This window comes from Dama dama, chromosome 22 (assembly GCF_033118175.1).
Source record: "Dama dama isolate Ldn47 chromosome 22, ASM3311817v1, whole genome shotgun sequence".
Lineage (NCBI taxonomy): Eukaryota > Metazoa > Chordata > Mammalia > Artiodactyla > Cervidae > Dama > Dama dama.
The window spans coordinates 12,884,666-12,902,922 of record NC_083702.1 but is presented as its reverse complement, the minus strand read 5'-3'; the positions used below and the strand labels follow the sequence as shown (position 1 = coordinate 12,902,922).

The 18,257-nt window shown below is 40.1% G+C and overlaps 1 protein-coding gene across 1 annotated transcript in view; it reads right to left on the bottom strand.

Annotated features, from left to right (window-relative positions):
* Positions 1-18,257, bottom strand: part of KDM5A (lysine demethylase 5A) — a 66,973-nt gene that overhangs the window by 25,845 nt on the left and 22,871 nt on the right. The window contains exons 12-20 of the mRNA XM_061124680.1: positions 17,358-17,520; positions 16,181-16,300; positions 14,208-14,402; positions 11,773-11,954; positions 11,301-11,425; positions 9,024-9,174; positions 7,622-7,736; positions 4,584-4,939; positions 1,326-1,464 (exon numbers count right to left, since the gene is read on the bottom strand). Of these exons, the coding sequence (XP_060980663.1) occupies positions 1,326-1,464; positions 4,584-4,939; positions 7,622-7,736; positions 9,024-9,174; positions 11,301-11,425; positions 11,773-11,954; positions 14,208-14,402; positions 16,181-16,300; positions 17,358-17,520 (1,546 nt within the window). The remainder of the gene's footprint in view (positions 1-1,325; positions 1,465-4,583; positions 4,940-7,621; positions 7,737-9,023; positions 9,175-11,300; positions 11,426-11,772; positions 11,955-14,207; positions 14,403-16,180; positions 16,301-17,357; positions 17,521-18,257) is intronic.

Here is an 18,257-nt window from a genome sequence, read left to right as displayed (position 1 = left end):
GTGTATTCTTGCCACCTCTTCTTAATATCTTCTGTTTCTGTTAGGTCCCTACCATTTCTGTCCTTTATTGAGCCCATCTTTGCATGAAATGTTCCCTTGGTATCTCTAATTATCTTGAAGAGATCTCTAGTCTTTCCCATTCTATTGTTTTCCTCAATTTTTTGTACTAATCACTGAGGAAGGCGTTCTTATTTCTCCTTGCTATTCTGCATTCAAATGGGTATATCTTTACTTTTCTCCTTTGATTTTCACTTCTCTTCTTTTCACAGCTATTTGTAAGGCCTCTTCAGACAGCCATTTTGCTTTTTTGCATTTTTTTCTTGGGAATGGTCTTGATTCCTGACTCTTGTACAATGTCACAAACCTCCATCCATAGTTCATCAGGCAGTCTGTCTATCAGATCTAGTCCCTTAAATCTATTTCTCTTATAGTCATAAGGGATTTGATTTAGGTCATACCTGAATGGTGTAGTGGTTTTCTCCACTTTCTTCAATTTCAGTGTGAATTTGGCAATAAGAAGTTCATGATCTGGGGCAGGGGCTAAATTAGGAGTTTGGGATTAACATATACCCACTACTGTACTTTCCTGGTGGTTTAGTGGATAAGAATCCACCTGCTAATGCAGGGGATGTGGGTTCAATCCCTGGCCTGGGAGGACTCCATGTGACCTGTGCGCTACAACTACTGAGTCCACACACCCTAGAGTCCTTGCTCTGCAACAAGAGAAGCCACTGCAATGAGAAGCCCAAGCAGGGCGACAGAGAGCAGGCCCCAGTGCTGCGGCTACACGAAGACTGTACAAAGCAATAGAGACCCGCAACAGCAAGAAATGCATGATTTTTAAAAAGTACACACGATGTATATAAAACAGGTAAACAGCAAGGGCCTACTGTATAGCACAGGAAGCTATACTCTATCTTGTAGTAACCTATAATAGAAAAGAATCTGAAAAAGATTTTATATATGTATATATTACTGAACCACTTTGCTGTACACTTAAAATAAGCACAACAATGTAAATTAACTATACTTCAATTTTAAAAAAGTAACTCATGTACATGCCAAGACAGTCAATGAATACAGCAGGAAATAAACTCCCTACTGCTAAGCATTAATTAAATGGCTAATTCTGTCATCTCTCATAGCAAGAAGTCAACAGAAATAAGTAATATTTAAATACGTAATATATGTTTAGAAATAAAAATCAGATAAAAGAACAAGTGAATTTCAAGTACACAATTATTTCAGTACAGAATTAAAGGCTTCAAGGATTCAGGTGTGAGAAAGCATTCCCTGAACAGTGGACAACTCAAGAGGCTCTTTACCTGAATAGCTTCCACTTTAGTCGTCCATTCTCGGGCCTTCTGTAAGGCTTCTTTTAGTGACAACACATTGGGCAGAAAGGCTGGAATGCTCTTAGCTTCATTCACGATGCTTTCTAAACTCGCCACACTGTGCCGAGGTCTTGATAAGCATAAAAACAGGGAGGAGGCATGAGGATAAGTCAAACTACTACCAATACTTAAATAAAACTTTACAATATGTAAAAGAACTTTCATACATGTGACTTCACTTAATTCTCACCATAAGCCTATGAGAGAGGCAAACACCTATTACCTTCATTTCCATTTTATAGATAAGTTTAACTCAAGATCAATTATTTCCTCAAAGTCATTTAATGCAGTAAACGGCACACATGAAGCACTGACTCAGAATCAGTGTCAGATCCTGTACTCTTTCCTACACGAAACTACCTCTGTATCAGTTTCCACAGGATCTGAAACTGTCAAAGAGATGCCTAAGAGACAGCAACGTAGGAAGCAATAGTCGAGAAATCCACTGACGTTGACATTTAATTCAACTATAAGCACTAACACCTCGTTACACAAAGATGACCAAAATACAGACCTTATCCTAAGAAACATAATTGTACTGGGAACTAAGAACAAATGACTATGGGTTCACTACTAGGGAAATAGTGATTAATCTGACCTGGGAGAGTTGAGAAGGGTTCTGAACTAGGCCTTAAATAAGAAGTGTGATTTGGTCATGTGAAGGGTTAAAGGAAAAACATCAGGAATTTAACAAACAAAGACATGGAGAAAAACCTGAAGTTGTTAAAAACAAGTTTAAGATTAGGGATAGTGAGAACGGGAGGTGGGCCAAGAAGGAGAGGAATCTGGCAGAAAAGAAAGATGTATATTAAGAGGTCTTCAAGGCTGTGAATTAAGGTCTTATGTGAAAAATGGAAAACTACTGAGAGTGGGAACTGTTTGAGCACCCATGAACCCTATTATGTGCCAGGCACTAGGCTATGTCCTTGGGACAATTAACGCACAAGATGATATAATCCTTGCCATCATGAAACCTTTTAATCTTGGGGGAGTTGATTATCAATAAAACGTTACAATACACCATAATTGCAATAATAAAGGAAAAGGAAGATGCTGTCAGAATATACAATAAGGGGACTTTGCTGACTTGGCAGTAAGGAAGGCTTCCTAGAAGTGACCTCTAAGCTCGTTTCTCCTTTCGGAATAGGAAATAATCAGGAACGCCAGGCCCAGGCCCAGGGGAGGGATGGTGGAGGTGCACCACAGGAGGTAGACAGAGGGGAAAGGTACACCCCAGGGTTGGCGCGGGGAGGCGGGGTGTCAATATGTCTGGAACGCAGAACACAAGAGAAAGAATGGCAAGGGGTGATGGTAAGTATTTAAGCAAGAGGCTAGATTACAAAAAGTCAGGTTGAGGAAGTCTGAACTTCACCCCAAAGGGATTGGGAAACCATGATGGGCTTTAAGCAGGGAAGTCAAACTGTCACTTCTGCACTTTAGGAAAACACTAATTTCACTGTGAAGAATGGGTGACAGAGGGGTGAGATTATAGACAGAACCTGGTGCTGTGTGCTAAGACAACTGTAACAACAGCCCAAAGAAAAAGAATGAAAGAGAAAAACACCAAGGAAACAGCATCAGCAGGACTCGGGAGCTGAGTCAGAGGGGAAGGATATGGGAGGGCGGGGCCAACACTAATTTCCAAAGTTCTGGTTTGTTCAAATGAGTGAAAGAGGATTTAATTCAAAGAAAATAGAAACAAAGGAAGAGAACACGGGAAGCAGTGGATGAAGGTTATTTTGAATATGGGGAGTCTGAAGCACCTACAGGACATCCTCTGGAATTATTTAACAAGCAGATGATAGCTACAGGTAAAAAAACCAAATTTGTGTTCTAGATGAGGATTTGGAGTCAGTCTGCACAAAGATGGTAAACAGAGACAAGAAGTGAGACGAAATTTCCAAGGAAGGGTACAAAGTGAGCAGAGAAGTGGCCTAGGTCAGAATCCTGGGGAAAGTGCTCTAAAACAGGCAGAGAGAGAGGCCAAAACCAGGAGGAAGAGATCCAAAAAGGAGCAGTCAGCAGCTAACCAGCACTCAGGATGCAGAATGTGAAGGATGCATTTCAGAAGAGCTTTGACAGGAGCTGGAAAACTGACTCCATCAGTCCTCTCTCTACCAACTTCATTTTCTTCATGACACTAATTTGCTAAAACTCTGGGAAGATCTCCTGGAGAAGGAAATGGTAACCCACTCCAGTATGCTTGCCTGGAGAATGCCATGGACAGAGAAGCCTGGCAGGCTACATACAGTCCATGGGATCACAAAGAGTTGGACAGGAGTGAGTGACTAACACTTTCACTTTTCATTCATTTCTTCATCTGTCTCTCCCTACTTGGTCAATTTTAGAACAGACTTTCCTATCAAATGAATCCAAAATAAGTGACTGGCAAAGTAATTAAGCACATGGAGACTTTGGAATGAAGTGGAAAAGGCTTTAAATTTGAGCTGCATTATTTAACAACTATGCGATCTAAGCATCCCAATGGAAATTATATTAATACTAATCTTTGGTGAAAAATACTCTCATACAGAGCATGGAAGTCAAACAGACGGACGCCTGACTTCAATCTTGCAAGTATACTGGGTGCCGATGCTAATGCCGCCCTGTCTCCTGCCTGACTCTCATCTCCCTCTACTTCCCAGCGTGAATCCCCTGCTGGCGTAAAAAAAACACCACTCAGCTTCTGTCACCTAGGCACACACTGACACATTCCTTAAGCTGATCTTAGGACATTTCTCTTACCTCCCCTCCCACTTCAACCCCACTCATTCAAGGCTTGACGTACATTGTCCTCTTTCTCGCAACACCTTTCCCTTAAGCGTCTCTCCTGACCATCCAAGCTACAATGACCTTTCTCCCCGATTCTAGCATTTTTCTGTTCCTCTCAGTTAACAACATACTGCAGCAGAGCTTTGTATTTCTTAGCTCCTAACTAGAGTAGCAGTAATGGTGAGGCTGTAAACAAACCACTACTTTGTATCACTTACTGAAGTACTTAAAAAAGGACTCTGCACACAGTGTGCTCACAAGATTTGAAACTGTCCCTGTGCAGGCCCACTTGATAACCTAGTGACCCCGTGGGGAAGGCACAAGACATTCAACTCAACAGACGTTTATGTACTTCCTTCCTCTCTACTTTCTAAGCTACATCTTAAAGAGGGGACAGTCACCAATAGATGTGTTCACCTTGCCTGTAGGCAGACCTTGGCCTTCTCTTCCCACCGCTCAGAGACTGTGAGGAGCTCCTGAAGCTCGGCCATTGCTTTCTCCACAGCATGATGGGGTGCCAAGCCGACCCCAGAGTCTATCAACTTCTTCATGACATCCAAGGTGACCTGCTGTGGGTCCGACAGCGTCAGTCTTACTTCATCCAACCAGCGAGCCTGTTGCAGCTCTTGCTTTAGTCGAGCTAACTCCGGGAGCTCCACATACAGACTAGAGCCCAGATCAATCAACATCTGGAGTTTGGACGAGTCTGGGGTCTCGTCCATCATGGCCTCCTGAGCACGCTCGTGAAACTCCTCCACATCATCAAGCAGATTCTGAAAGGTCAAAGTAATAAAGAACAAACTTAGAAGATACAAAATGAGTATGGAATACATATGGTTCTGGCAAAGTACCAAATTCTAGACTATTTAATAATCTCACCATCATAGCACCAAACAGACATATGATAAAGACATAAATATGCTTCTCTTTACTTACACACGCCTTTTCAATATGATTAAGTCACTTTATTTTTTTGGGCTCCAAAATCACTGCAGATGGTGACTGCAGCCATGAAATTGAAAGACGCTTACTCCTTGGAAAGAAAGTTATGACCAACCTAGAGAGTGTATTAAATAGCAGAGACATTACTTTGCCAACAAAGGTCCATCTAGGCAAGGTTACGGTTTTTCCAGTAGTCATGTATGGATATGAGAGTCGGACTATAAAGAAAGAAGAACTGATGCTTTTGAACTGGTGTTGGAGAAGACTCTTGAGAGTTTTGAGATTCTTGGACTGCAAGAAGATCCAACCAGTCCATTCTAAAGGAAATCAGTTCTGAATATTCATTGGAAGGACTGATGTTGAAGCAGAAACTCCAATACTTTGGCCACCTGATGCGAAGAGCTGACTCATTTGAAAAGACCCTGATGCTGGGAAAGACTGAAGGCAGGAGGAGAAGGGGACAACAGAGGATGAGATGGTTGGACTGCATCACCGACTCAATGGACATGAGTTTGAGTAAACCCTGGGAGTTGGTGATGGACAGAGAGGCCTGGCATGCTGCGGTTCATGGGGTCACAAAGAGTCAGACACAACTGAACAACTCAACTGGTCACTCAAAAATATTTCATGACTGCTAACTTAGGTGCAGGCACTAGCCTAGGCACACAGCATTAAACAAAAAATACAACATCCTTGTCTTCAAGGAACACATGTTTTAATGTAAGTGGCCAGACACTGAAGACATGAATATAATGTTTCAGATAGTTTTCAGTGCTATTAAAGTAAAACAGGGCAATTCAATGCAAAAGTGATCAGAGGTGATAAGGTGGTGGGGAGGAGCATGTTACTTCACAATGATGATCACAACCAAAACTACAATGAGGTGGTACAGGAGAAAGACTAGTTCAGGAAGGGCAAATAATAACTGCAAAAGCTATTAAAGAGAAATGAGCTTGTGTCTTGGTCCTAAGTAGATGATGGAGAGTAAAGTGGATACAGGAGAAAAAATGGTTAAGGAATAAACAGAGGTCAGATTACACAGTGCCGTGTAGATTAATTACAGTCACTTTGCATTTCATTCTGATGGCTTTGGGGAACCACGAGAGGATCTTAAACCATGGGGAAGTGATATGACTTGGTTTCTATTTACATAATCACCCTGGCTACTGCATGAAAAATGAATTGTCAGGAACAAGAGTAAAAGAAGAGAGACCAGTTAAGGAGCTGCTGCAGTAATCTAAAGAGCAGAGTCCCACGGTTTAGGGCATAATTTAAGCGATGGAGATGATGACCTGCAGTCGACTGTGGAAGACATTTTGGAGGCAATATAATAGCAGCACTTGTTTTGAAACTGAATGTGGTATGTAAGGGGAATAAGGCAATCAAGGATTTTGATTCATCTCATCTAAAAAGCCTTTCAGCCCACCACAGGCAAATGGAACGGCTGCAACTGGATGGAGGAGTCTGTAGAAAAGAAGAAAGGCAATCAGAGTTGGGCATCAACTGGATACAGGTGATGTTTAACGTCACCAAGAAGACATCAGGACCTCGAGAAGAAAGGGCCAAGACTCCCAATATACTCCAAACCCAGAAGCCACGCTGAGGAGAAAACAAACAGCATCCCTAAAGAGGAAGGAACTGTGAATCGTGAACCTGAGATAACCAGAGTGTGGTGTCAGATGTTTAGAAAAGAAAGTCTCTCAGGAAGGAAAGCATGGTCAACAATCAAAACACTCCTACGGCATGGGGTTCAGACAATACAACTGACACTGATTTCACTGTTGATAACCTTGACAAAAACCATTTTAGCTATCCAGCCCTGGCCAAATCACAAAAAGACACCACAACTTATCAAAAGATGGCTAACTATGCAGATTAATGTATCTGAGAGACATTTCTGAGATTTTACATATTCATTAAGCCACAATGGCCCTGATAATTTCAGAGCCCTGCATTTTTTTTTTAATTTATTCATTTATTTTTTTTATATTGTATTGGTTTTTTGTCATACACTGACATGAATCAGCCATGGATTTACATGTGTTCCCCTTGCCGATCCCCCCTCCTGCCTCCCTCTCCATCCCATCCCTCTGATTCTTCCCAGTGCACCAGCCCTGAGCACTTGTCTCATGCATCCAACCTGGACTGGTGATCTGTTTCACCCTTGAAGAGCCCTGCATTTTCAAAAGTTCACGGTCTAGTAATTCACTGATACACTGATTCCTTTAACTAATTTTTTTCATTTCAATTATATCTACATTAAATGGAGGTTCTGGCCTAAAAGTAACAGAGAAAAAAAATATTTCTAAACTAGCCGTAGTTCCAGAATTTTAAAGGAGGAATTAAAGACTAAGAATGAAACCAAGAGCGTTCTTACTACCTACTGAAAAACCTTAAACAGCAGCATTTATTTGAGAAAAGAAACAGAACCAAAAAAAAAATGAATCAAGACACACTATTCTCTTTACCCAAAACAGGAAGGATATTACCCCAAGAAGAACGTGATACTCCACCTTGACTTGTCGAGCTTGGCTGATGACACACGGGAGACTGAAGAGCTGCTGGACAAAGGCCTTCAACTCTTCCACTGTCAGCTTGGTCCGCGTCCTCCCACCATCTGGGCTCTGCCTGGTGTCAGACAACATTGAGACGTAAGTAAGAAAATTCAGTCACTCCAACACCAAGGGGGCTTCTAGTCTCTTCAGGATTCTACCCCAAGAAATCCCAGAATACAAGTGTCTGAAGGATTTCATTTTCAAATGAGATTCTTAGCTCTTCAGTTAATGACTCAAAGATTCAACTCTCTAAGTTACAGTTCTTCCAACCTTACAAGTATTAAACATTTCAAACATTTAATAAAATCTCACAGTAAAATGTTAAGTTCACTAATAAAACTAAACCCTCCATCTCAGGAAACTTAAGATGTAGAACAAAGGCCTTTAACCTGGCTTAGGAGGTAATAAACCCTGTGAAACTGACTCTAGATTACGTCTGTATGTACACTTTTCTAAGAAAAGGGTCTCTAAGCTTTGGCCAGATTCTCCAAGGAGGGGAGGCGGGGGTCAGAGACCGAGTGACAGGTGCAGAGTCCTGACTGATGATTGGTCTCTCATAAAACAAAAGATTAAAAAATGTACAAAGTAATTAAAAACCCAATGTGAACTGCTATAGAAAAAACCATTCAGACACAAGGCATGTGTTAGAATGAAACACCACCACAGAAAATGAAACAAATGTGAATTACGTGAAATACAGGGCATATACTGCCATGTTCCTTAACAGCCTCCCCTGCACCCAGGTCACTCTCTGCTGCCACCTGCCTTTAGCCTGCAGTACCATCTACTTACAAACAACTATTACACACCTACTGTGTGCCAGACATGCTTCAAAGCACAGCAATGAGAAGGATGAAAATCCCACATTCTACTCTAGCATACCTTCCAGTGCGGTAGGAAAAGGAGGAGGAGATAAAGACAGTAAGTTAATTCGTCTACCAGGAGAAAATCAAAGCAGGAAAGAAGAATAAAAAGGCTGCAATTTTACAAAGGTTGTCAGAGAAGGCCTCTCCAAGAATGTGATATCTAAAAAAGACTTGGAAGAAGCGAGGGAATAAGCCAGCTGGGTATCGGGCAACACAGCCCCAGGCAGGGTCAAGAGCAAACATGCAGGCCCTAAGCAGAGGACACGGTGAGGGTGAAGGGCAGAGGGAGCATGGTGAGGATGAACGGCAGGGGGAGCAAAGTGAGGATGATGGGCAGGGGGAGGGAGTGCAGGCAGAGCAAGAGAACCAGGAGCAGTAGGAGACAAAGCTGGGGCATTACTCGGGGAGGGATAACACGGCCTCAGAGACAACTAAGATTCTCAATACTCTGGTCAAAATAAAACAGAAAACCACTGAAGAATTCTCAGTCTTACCTGTGTTTCTGCTTTTTGCTCAGAAGCAGCTGAGCCACAGAAGCACACGTTTCAGCTTCTTTTACAGCATCCCTGAGTTTCCGAAAGAGATCATTCTCTGGGTATTTCCTATCCTCAGCATCCTCCAGCATTACTCGTAACTCAATCAAATCTGTAAAAACAAAGAGAGCCATATGTCATCACCACAGAAACAAAAAGCCACTCACCGAACAATTAGCAGAAACACCACAGCTGTGAAAATCCCGCCAATACAACTGAAGCTTATGACTTGTTTTCTTATCAGGTGGCTTGTTTTTTAATCCTGAGTTTTTCAGTTCAGTTCAGTCACACAGTCGTGTCTGACTCTTTGTGCACTCATGGACTGCAGCACGCCAGGCCTCTCTGTCCATCAACTACTCCCGGAGTTTACTCAAACTCATGTCCACTGAGTCGGTGATGCCGTCCAACCATGTCATCCTCTGTCAACCCCTTCTCCTCCCACCTTCAATTTTTCCCGACATCAGTTCTTTTCAGATGAGTCAGCTCTTCGCATCAGGTGGCAAAAGTACTGGAGTTTCAGCTTCAGCATCACTCCTTCAAATCAATATTCAGGATTGATTTCCTTTAAGATGGACTGGTTGGATCTCCTTGCAGTCCAAGGGACTCTTAAGAGCCTTCTCCAACACCACAGTTCAAAAGCATCAATTCTTCAGCGTTCATCTTTCTTTATAGTCCAACTCTCATACCTGCACATGACTACTGGAAAAACCATAGCTTTGGCTAGATGGACCTTTGTTGGCAAGGTAATGTCTCTGCTTTTTAACACGCTGTCCAGGTTGGTCATAGCTTTTCTTCCAAGGAGCAAGTGTCTTTTAATTTCATGGCAGCAGTCACCATCTGCAGTTGATTTTGGAGCCCACAAATATAAAGTCAGCCACTGTTTCTCCATCTATTTGCCATGAAGTGATAGGACCAGATGCCACGATCTTAGTTTTCTGAATGTTGAGCTTTAAGCCAACTTTGTCTCTCTCTTCTTTCACTTTCATCAAGAGGCTCTTTAGTTCTTCTTCACTTTCTGCCATAAGGGTGGTGTCATCTGCATATCTGAGGTTACTGATGTTTCTCCCGGCAATCTTGATTCTAGCTTGTGCTTCCTCCAGTCCAGCATTTCTCATGATGTACTCTGCATATAAGTTAAATAAGTAGGGTGACAATATACAGTCTTGACATACTCCTTTTGCGATTTGGAACCAGTCTGTTCCATGTCTAGTTCTAACTGTTGCTTCTTGACCTGTACACAGATTTCTCAGGAGGCAGGTCAGGTGGTCTGGAATTCCCATCTCTTTCAGAATTTTCCACAGTTTGTGGGGATCCACACAGTCAAAGGCTTTGGCATAGTCAATGAAGCTAAAGTAGATGTTTTTCTGGAACTCTCTTTTTCGATGATCCAACGGATGTTGGCAATTTGATCTCTGGTTCCTCTGTCTTTTCTAAATCCAGCTTGAACATCTGGAAGTTCATAGTTCACGTACTGTTGAAGCATGGCTTGGAGAATATTGAGCATTACTTTGCTAGTGTGAGATGAGTGCAATTGTGCAGAAATTTGAGCATTCTTTGGCATTGCCTTTCTTAGGGATTGGAATGAAAACTGACCTTTACCAGTTATGTGGCCAGTGCTGAGTATTTCAAATTTGCTGGCATATTGAGTGCAACACTTTCACAGCATCATCTTTTAGGATTTGAAAGAGCTCAACCAGATTCCCATCACCTCCACTAGCTTTGTTCATAGTGATGCTTCCTAAGGCCCACTTCACTTCACATTCCAGGATGTCTGGCTCTAGGTGAGTGACCACACCATTGTGATTATCTGGGTCGTGAAGATCTTTTTTGCAGTTATTCTTGCCATCTCTTAATATGTTCTGCTTCTGTTAGGTCCATACCATTTCTGTCCTTTACTGTGCCCATCTTAACATGAAATGTTCCCTTGGTATTCTAATTTTCTTCGAGAGAGAATTGCTCAGTAAGCCTTTACTGTGAGTCTACTGGTAACAACGGTTCCCTAAAATATATGATACATCTGCTGTGAGTTAGTGGTCTGTCTCATTTTATATCAACTTTTATCACTTAACAAAAGATTCTCAAACAGGAAATTAAGTCTACAGTCAACCCCACTGGTCTCAAATCTCTTATGAAGCCTAGGATTTTTCCTTAATAGAGGAAAAACACATGAAACAAAACAAGATCTCTTTCAAAGTGAAAACCATTTCAGTGTCTGCTTAAAAAAGGAAGAAACTTAACCTTTCTTGTGGTTGAAGTTGGCAGATAATGCTTCTGTAACACGACTGACCCACGTGTCATAGGACTGTGCCCTGACCTTCACACCATAGAGCAAAGAAGGGAGGTCCTCCAATGGATAGCGATATCTAAAAAGAAGATCACATACAAAAATAAAAACTTTCAAAACCCAACAATTTGAAAATAAATTAACACTGAAATACAATCACCTTAACAGGTACACATAAAGAGAAAAACCTAAGAAGCTCACAGTTTTAATTCAGAGACAGACAAGGACTGTGTGACATAAACTTGATAAAGCAACTCATTTTATTTGGTAAGTTTAGGGCCAACTTTAACAGGCTGATCCTCAAGAAAGGAGGCGGACGGGTAAAGAGGTAACCAGAACAAACACAAGGAAGGGCATTACAAACAAGAGTATTAACAATATTTTTAAAAGACGGTAATGGAAGCTTTACGAGAAACATCTGGATACCTAAGACATTTTTTCTGCATGGGGCAGGGGCACAGGTCAGTTGGATGGTAGAGACACACGAGCCGTTCAGGATTACAGGAGCACGTGAGAGCAGAGAGGAAGCAGGTGGTCCTGCAGGCCGAACACTGTCGCTCATCATCAGGCACAAGCTCAAACACCTCTTCCTCTGACATCAGGACACCCTGAAATACAACTGATGTCACCTGATCAAGTCTTTCCAGTCTTTCAAGCATCAGCAAACTTATTAATTTTTTTCCTACTCTGACGATATAAACATGGGAGATACAATGGCACATCCTCAAAATATTTTCTAAAAACATTGCTAATTTTTTATGAGCAAGACTAACCTTAGTATCTAAGAATGCACATATGACTGCTAAAACTTGTTAAAATGCAGGAAATGCTTACAACAAAGAGATTAAAAGTAATCTGTTGAGGGAAGGAAAGGAAGCAGTAATTGGGAGGTACTTTGAAGATGGCTGATAAGTTTTTTTTTGGGCACAGTAATCCAAGACTTTTTTATTTGCTAGTATTATTTTTCTAACATATTTTGCTATAAAACCTTTTTTAATATACGATTTTGAAAAGTTATCCCTATTTACAGTTATTACAAAATACTGGCTAGCTGATAAGGTTCTATTTCTTGATCATATGAAGATGACAACAAAGGTTGCTACATAATAATTCATGAAGTTCTATATATATTTTATATGGTTTTGTTTTCTATTTAACATAAGAAAAAGATAAATCAAAAAGTGCTGTCCCCAGGGACAATATACCCCCAGGGACAATATACCAATAAAAATTTTAGTAGTCTGAAAATAACACTGATAGGTACAAACATATGCAAGGATAAAGAGATGTAAAATTACTTAAACTATGCAAATGAAAGCATAATCTATTTCAACAAGGCATCAAAAAGAAAGCTAATCTTTTGTATATATGATGGATAAACAACAAAGCCCTATTATATATATCACAGAAAACTATATTCAATATCCTATGATAAACCATAATGGAAAAGAACATTAAGAATGTATATGTATATGTGACTGAATTACTCTGATATACAGCTGAAATTAAAACACTGTAAATCAACTAGATGTCAATTTAAAAAAAATATTAAAACTGGGAAAAAAGCTTATCAAATTCAGTATACCACTTTAAGAAAGTAAGGGCACCTGAAGTGCATTTTACAAAGGCTTCCATTTGATAAATAACAGGGTCCCCTTTATAGTTTCTACTTACCTGAGCATGGTATTTACAAACCAATTCCACTATGAGAGCAATCTTTTTTTTCCCACTTAAACAAGGTAGTGATCTAATAGTTTATTCAGTGGCAGACACAACCCAATTCCTTCAGTATTTTCTTGTCTAGATATCTCCTGGCTGAACTCTATCTTTTCATTTTCTCATAGCAGCACTTCGTATTTTTCTTTAAAAGTTACTTTAATGTAAAAATGGTTCCAAAATGCATTGCAGGTGTTTCTTATGTTAACAGCTGGCAAACAGAGAATGCTAATACATCAACTGACTAAGTCCTGGCTGCTTTAAGAAATTCTGCACCTCTTCCCAAAGCATACTCCAAGGACCACTAACCTTAGAAGGTATTCCACAAAAAAACAAGGAAATTTAGGGGGAGATAAATGCTATGCATCATACCTCTTCCAACTGGAAATTAACACCAGCATATTAAAGGATCAGGTAAGTTTTATAGTAAAGAATTCCACTAAGGGGCCTCCATGGTGGTCTAGTGGTTAAGAATCCACCTGCTAATAACAGGGAACACGGGTTCAATCCCTGGGCCAGGAAGTAAGATCCCACAAGGAACTGTGTATCACGGGAAATAAAGTGAGCTACACGGAAAAGGGGGGAGCATGGTACACACCCAGTGAGGCTAGCTACGTAGAGAGGGTTAGGGAAAATGGGCTAAGACTAGTCTGAAGACATATATTTTCTCATTTAGTTCCCATTTCAATATGATGCTTAGTTTATTTGAAGCATTCAAAATCCCAACACTGGGTTATTCAGTGCTTCTTATAATCATTAAAAACTTAGATTGGAGGGAAAGGCAGATTGATTAACTCGGACAATCTGCAATCACCAGAAACACAACTTTTGTTTAATTACAAAGTTGAGAGGAGAACTTGACCTTTCTTACCTAAAGAAATACTATACGTAGGAAAATTTTAAAAATAAATATATACCTAAGAAATTCTACTTGACAGGACTGCATTTTTAACAATCTGGAGATGCTGACATCGAGATTCCCAAAACTTCAACTTAAACCAAAACGGCAGAAACAAAGGTATGAAATCTCCAAACAAGCAATTTCTTTGTTCAACTTCTAGAGGGATTGAAGATGAAAATGGATTCTTTCCACCACAGGTTCAATTTTTAGTGGATTCTGTAAGCAGTGTAATCAGCAAACTCACCATCTGCACCACAGACTCTCTTAACCGTGTCTCCTCCTCAGTCAGGAGCGTCAACTCCTTGCACACCATGGCAGCCAACCCCACATCTAAGCATTCTGGATCTGCTGCCATCTTGAAGATGAGCTCCTCATGTGAGAAGACACAATGGCGCCTCAGCCGGCGGTAGTGACTCACACACTGACGTCCAATGGGCAACTGAAAACAAGACAAGAGTCTCAAATTAAAGTACTTGCTTATAACACATTCCAGAACAGAACCACTGCTTACCCCCAGATCCTCTTTTTTATTATAAACAACCTAGAACAAGAACATCCATTTGAACATAAGAGGTAACTGTAAATATTAAACCTTTATCGCCCAGCAAGAATTTCACGAAGGCCTTCCCACAGAAAATCCCCCTAATTCGTGACGCTGAGCTTCTAGCCTAAGCGGATGACTTCCACTCAGGATTTGCAGTTTTTAATTATCACAAGTAAGGAAGCCACATAAAATAGAACTGATTGTCCACTGAAGCTTATAAAAATTAGTACCATCACTTTATTCCAGATATAAAGCTGCTTTTACTTTTCAATTATATCACACCCTTCTCCTAAGGAGTATCAAGGGCTTTCACATATATTACCTCACTTGTCTGAGGTCATTAAGTGAATCTTAGCATTTTTACATAATAGGTAAAAAAGAGTTTAGGACCAGAGAAATTAAAAGTGCTGCCCAAGATTAGACAGCAGTAATAATGAATGAGCATGTTAAAGGCAGAATCATTTCCAATTCACCTCTGAATCACCTACATTTCCACACTACATCTACCTGGCCAAGGAACAAGTAAATCATAAACACTTAATAAATGTAAGCCAAGTTTTCTGAAATAGAGTGCAAGTCCAACACAAAGTCCTAAGCTCGGTCTTGCTCTTGCTACTTTCTAATAAATAAGAAGTTTAGAACGACTAGGTCGAGTAAGATTGTTCATTATTCATTATTCAATTTCATTCATTAGCCAAGGAAACAATATGACTAATTAGCCCGCCAGGCTTCTCTGTCCATGGGATTCTCCAGGCAAGAAAACTGGAGTGGGTGGCCATTTCCTTCTCCAGGGCATCTTTCCAACCCAGGGAATGAACCTGGGTCTCCTCCACAGTAGGCAGATTCTTTGCTGACTAAGCCACCAGGGAAGCCCAATTAAGAAATTTAACAAACTAAGGTGCCCACAGAAAACATAAGATCCAATATTACTAAAAAAGAAAAAAAATCCCCCAAATGTCAGGAGAGGTGACAAAAGAACAGAACAGTCTCACTGAAGGAAAAATGAAGTCAAATAGTACATTACAAGTGTGCAGCTTTACATCCCCACCAACAAGATGTAAAAACTACTAATTACTTTTTTATATCTACTTCATTTAAAAGCAAAATAGCAATCAATGGCAACATCATCGACACAAAAGTATAGCCCATAGAGATCTCAGTATCATGGCTACCCTTTAAAATATTCTTTTTTAAAAAGAATATAGAAAACATAAAATGGCAGGAAGAATAAAATCAGCTAATTGTCTATCAGAAGGAAAATAATAAAGGGATATTTTAAGATAAAAATCAGAACTGGATATTTTAAAATAAAAGTCAGAGCTAGCTATTTGATATGGTACAATTAATTTCCAAAAAAGATCTGGTCACCTTTATGAAATCCAAAAAGTGCTCAGAGAAACCAGAGACTTTAGAGGAATTACATTCTCTCAGAGAAGATTCAGAAAATACCAACAGCTCATTTAAAATTCAAACAGAATGAGAAAGTAATGAATGAGAAGAACTATAAAATCTTCCGAATAAAAACTACCTGGAACTTTCTAAATTGCTGCAGACATTCCAATCCCTACTGAATACTCATAAACCCTCCCCTCCCAGCTAAGCAAACACAGCAATTACAATGCGTCTCCAGGGGTGTTAGTAGACGTACAACAGCCACTTGCTATAGAACAGACCCAGTCAGCAGTGCAGAAGTTCACCGCCTCAGCGAAGTTGTAGCCTTGGTTAAACCCAGAGTGATAGGCCCGAGGGAACGTCACAACAAACTCTCCAGCACACTGATTGGTCCTGTACACCTAAACACAAGTCAGAAACAGGGTATGAAAGCAAAAGAAAACAACAAAAAAGGGAGACATTTCACCAGTCAGTTTCAGAAGCGTTTTTTAAACTTGACAACAATAAATTATTAAGCTACACATACCAGAAAATAATATCAGGGTTGAAGAAGCTGTCAGTTTCACCTTCTTATAATATTATATCACTAATAAATTAAAATAATTCATGACAAGAATTCACAGCCCAAAGAAATTTTCAAGGAGAAAACATTCCTTTCACTGAGCTACTAGTTTCCTAACTTGATGACATTTTTACAATTAAGAGAATTTTTCTTTTATTCCTATGATGTACATAATGGGAAAGGATGAATTTCACTCTGTTTTTGCATAATTTTGGGAGGGGAACTAACTGATTAGCTCCTATGTCATAGGGAGAGATCCTCAAATCAGTTTTCCTAAATCTCTTGGTTTTATGATAATACTATGTCTTTTGAAAAGTCCCAGAGTCTGTGCAAATTAACTCTTTAAAGACAAGGTAACATTACTATCGCCCGATCTTCTTTCTCATTAAGGTTATGATAACTATTTGACTATATGCAGCAAACACTGAATTTATACTTTATCAAATATTAGCACAATTTAAATGTAATAATCATTTTCAAAACTAAATTTAAAAGTAGAAAAGGTATTTATTGTGTATTTTTACTTCATTATCTCATGCAAAAAAAGGCTATAAAATCTTTATATGAAAGATGGAAATATGCTCTCCACAAGAATAAACATCAGTTATTAGAACTACCACTTAAGACACTTCTACTCTGATTAAATGGGGATAATAAAGAAAATAAGATGTTTACTAAAACCAAGATATACTGAAAACAAGGTTATTCTGACAGGCTGCTGTAATAAAGGTATGCTTCACATTTTATAACAACCCATTCTTAATCAAATAAATGTTGTTCCCTTCGGAGTATGAATTCTAATTTGGCTAGAAAAGGACACAATTTTATTCATTATAAAACCAAGCATATATTATGAGATACATTAAAATACTGAAGGGAGATGCAAAAAGACTCACCGGTACCCCATGCTCCATCAACACATTGGGGTTCATGATGGTGACCAACTGATGCAGGAGATCAGGCTGGGACTCAAACAGCTCAGGGGCCAGCTCCCTCATCACCTCCTCCAGCTGCTCTGCAGCATGAGACGGCACACCATACCATGTCTTTGGCTCTCCCCTAGCATAGAAATAACCGTTTATCTAGGCAGAGCATGGTGCCCATGAAGCCAGGGTCTCAGACTCAAATCCACTAAATTGTAATTAACTTTGTCTTGCTCTATGGCCATAGATTATGGGCCCTGAATCCTAGCAACTATTTCAAAAATCTGTGCTACTATTCACAATAGGAGGTAAGCCAAGAGTATACAGATAGCTGGGTACATAGTTTTCACTACAGAAAGGCAAGTCGAGTGAACTCTTTAAGGTTGAGCAATAAACAGCATCTTCAAACAGAAAAGATGCTACAGGAAAAGCAAGCATTGTAACCAAAGGATACTGACATATTGCCTGATTCACAGGTCCACTGGACATTCCAATTATCCGCACCATGATCAAAGTAAAAGTCAATGCCCTGTAAAATGTGTCTGTAGAACTTCATGGAGTTCAACTTTACTAACCAAGGAAATAAGCCAAGGCGAGACATTGTTGAAATCCTGAATACTACTTAAGAACCTTACAAACTGTTGAAATCCTGAGTTCTATCCCTCATGCTGGGAAAGATTGAGGGCAAGAGGAGAAGAGGATGAGATGGGTTTGAGTGAACTCCGGGAGTTGGTGATGGACAGGGAGGCCTGGCATGCTGCGGTTTATGGCGTTGCAAAGAGTCAGACACGACTGACCGACTGAACTGAACTGAGTTCTATCTATGAATCTTAAGGACCAAACACTTGGCGTTACTAACACATCAGACTTCAG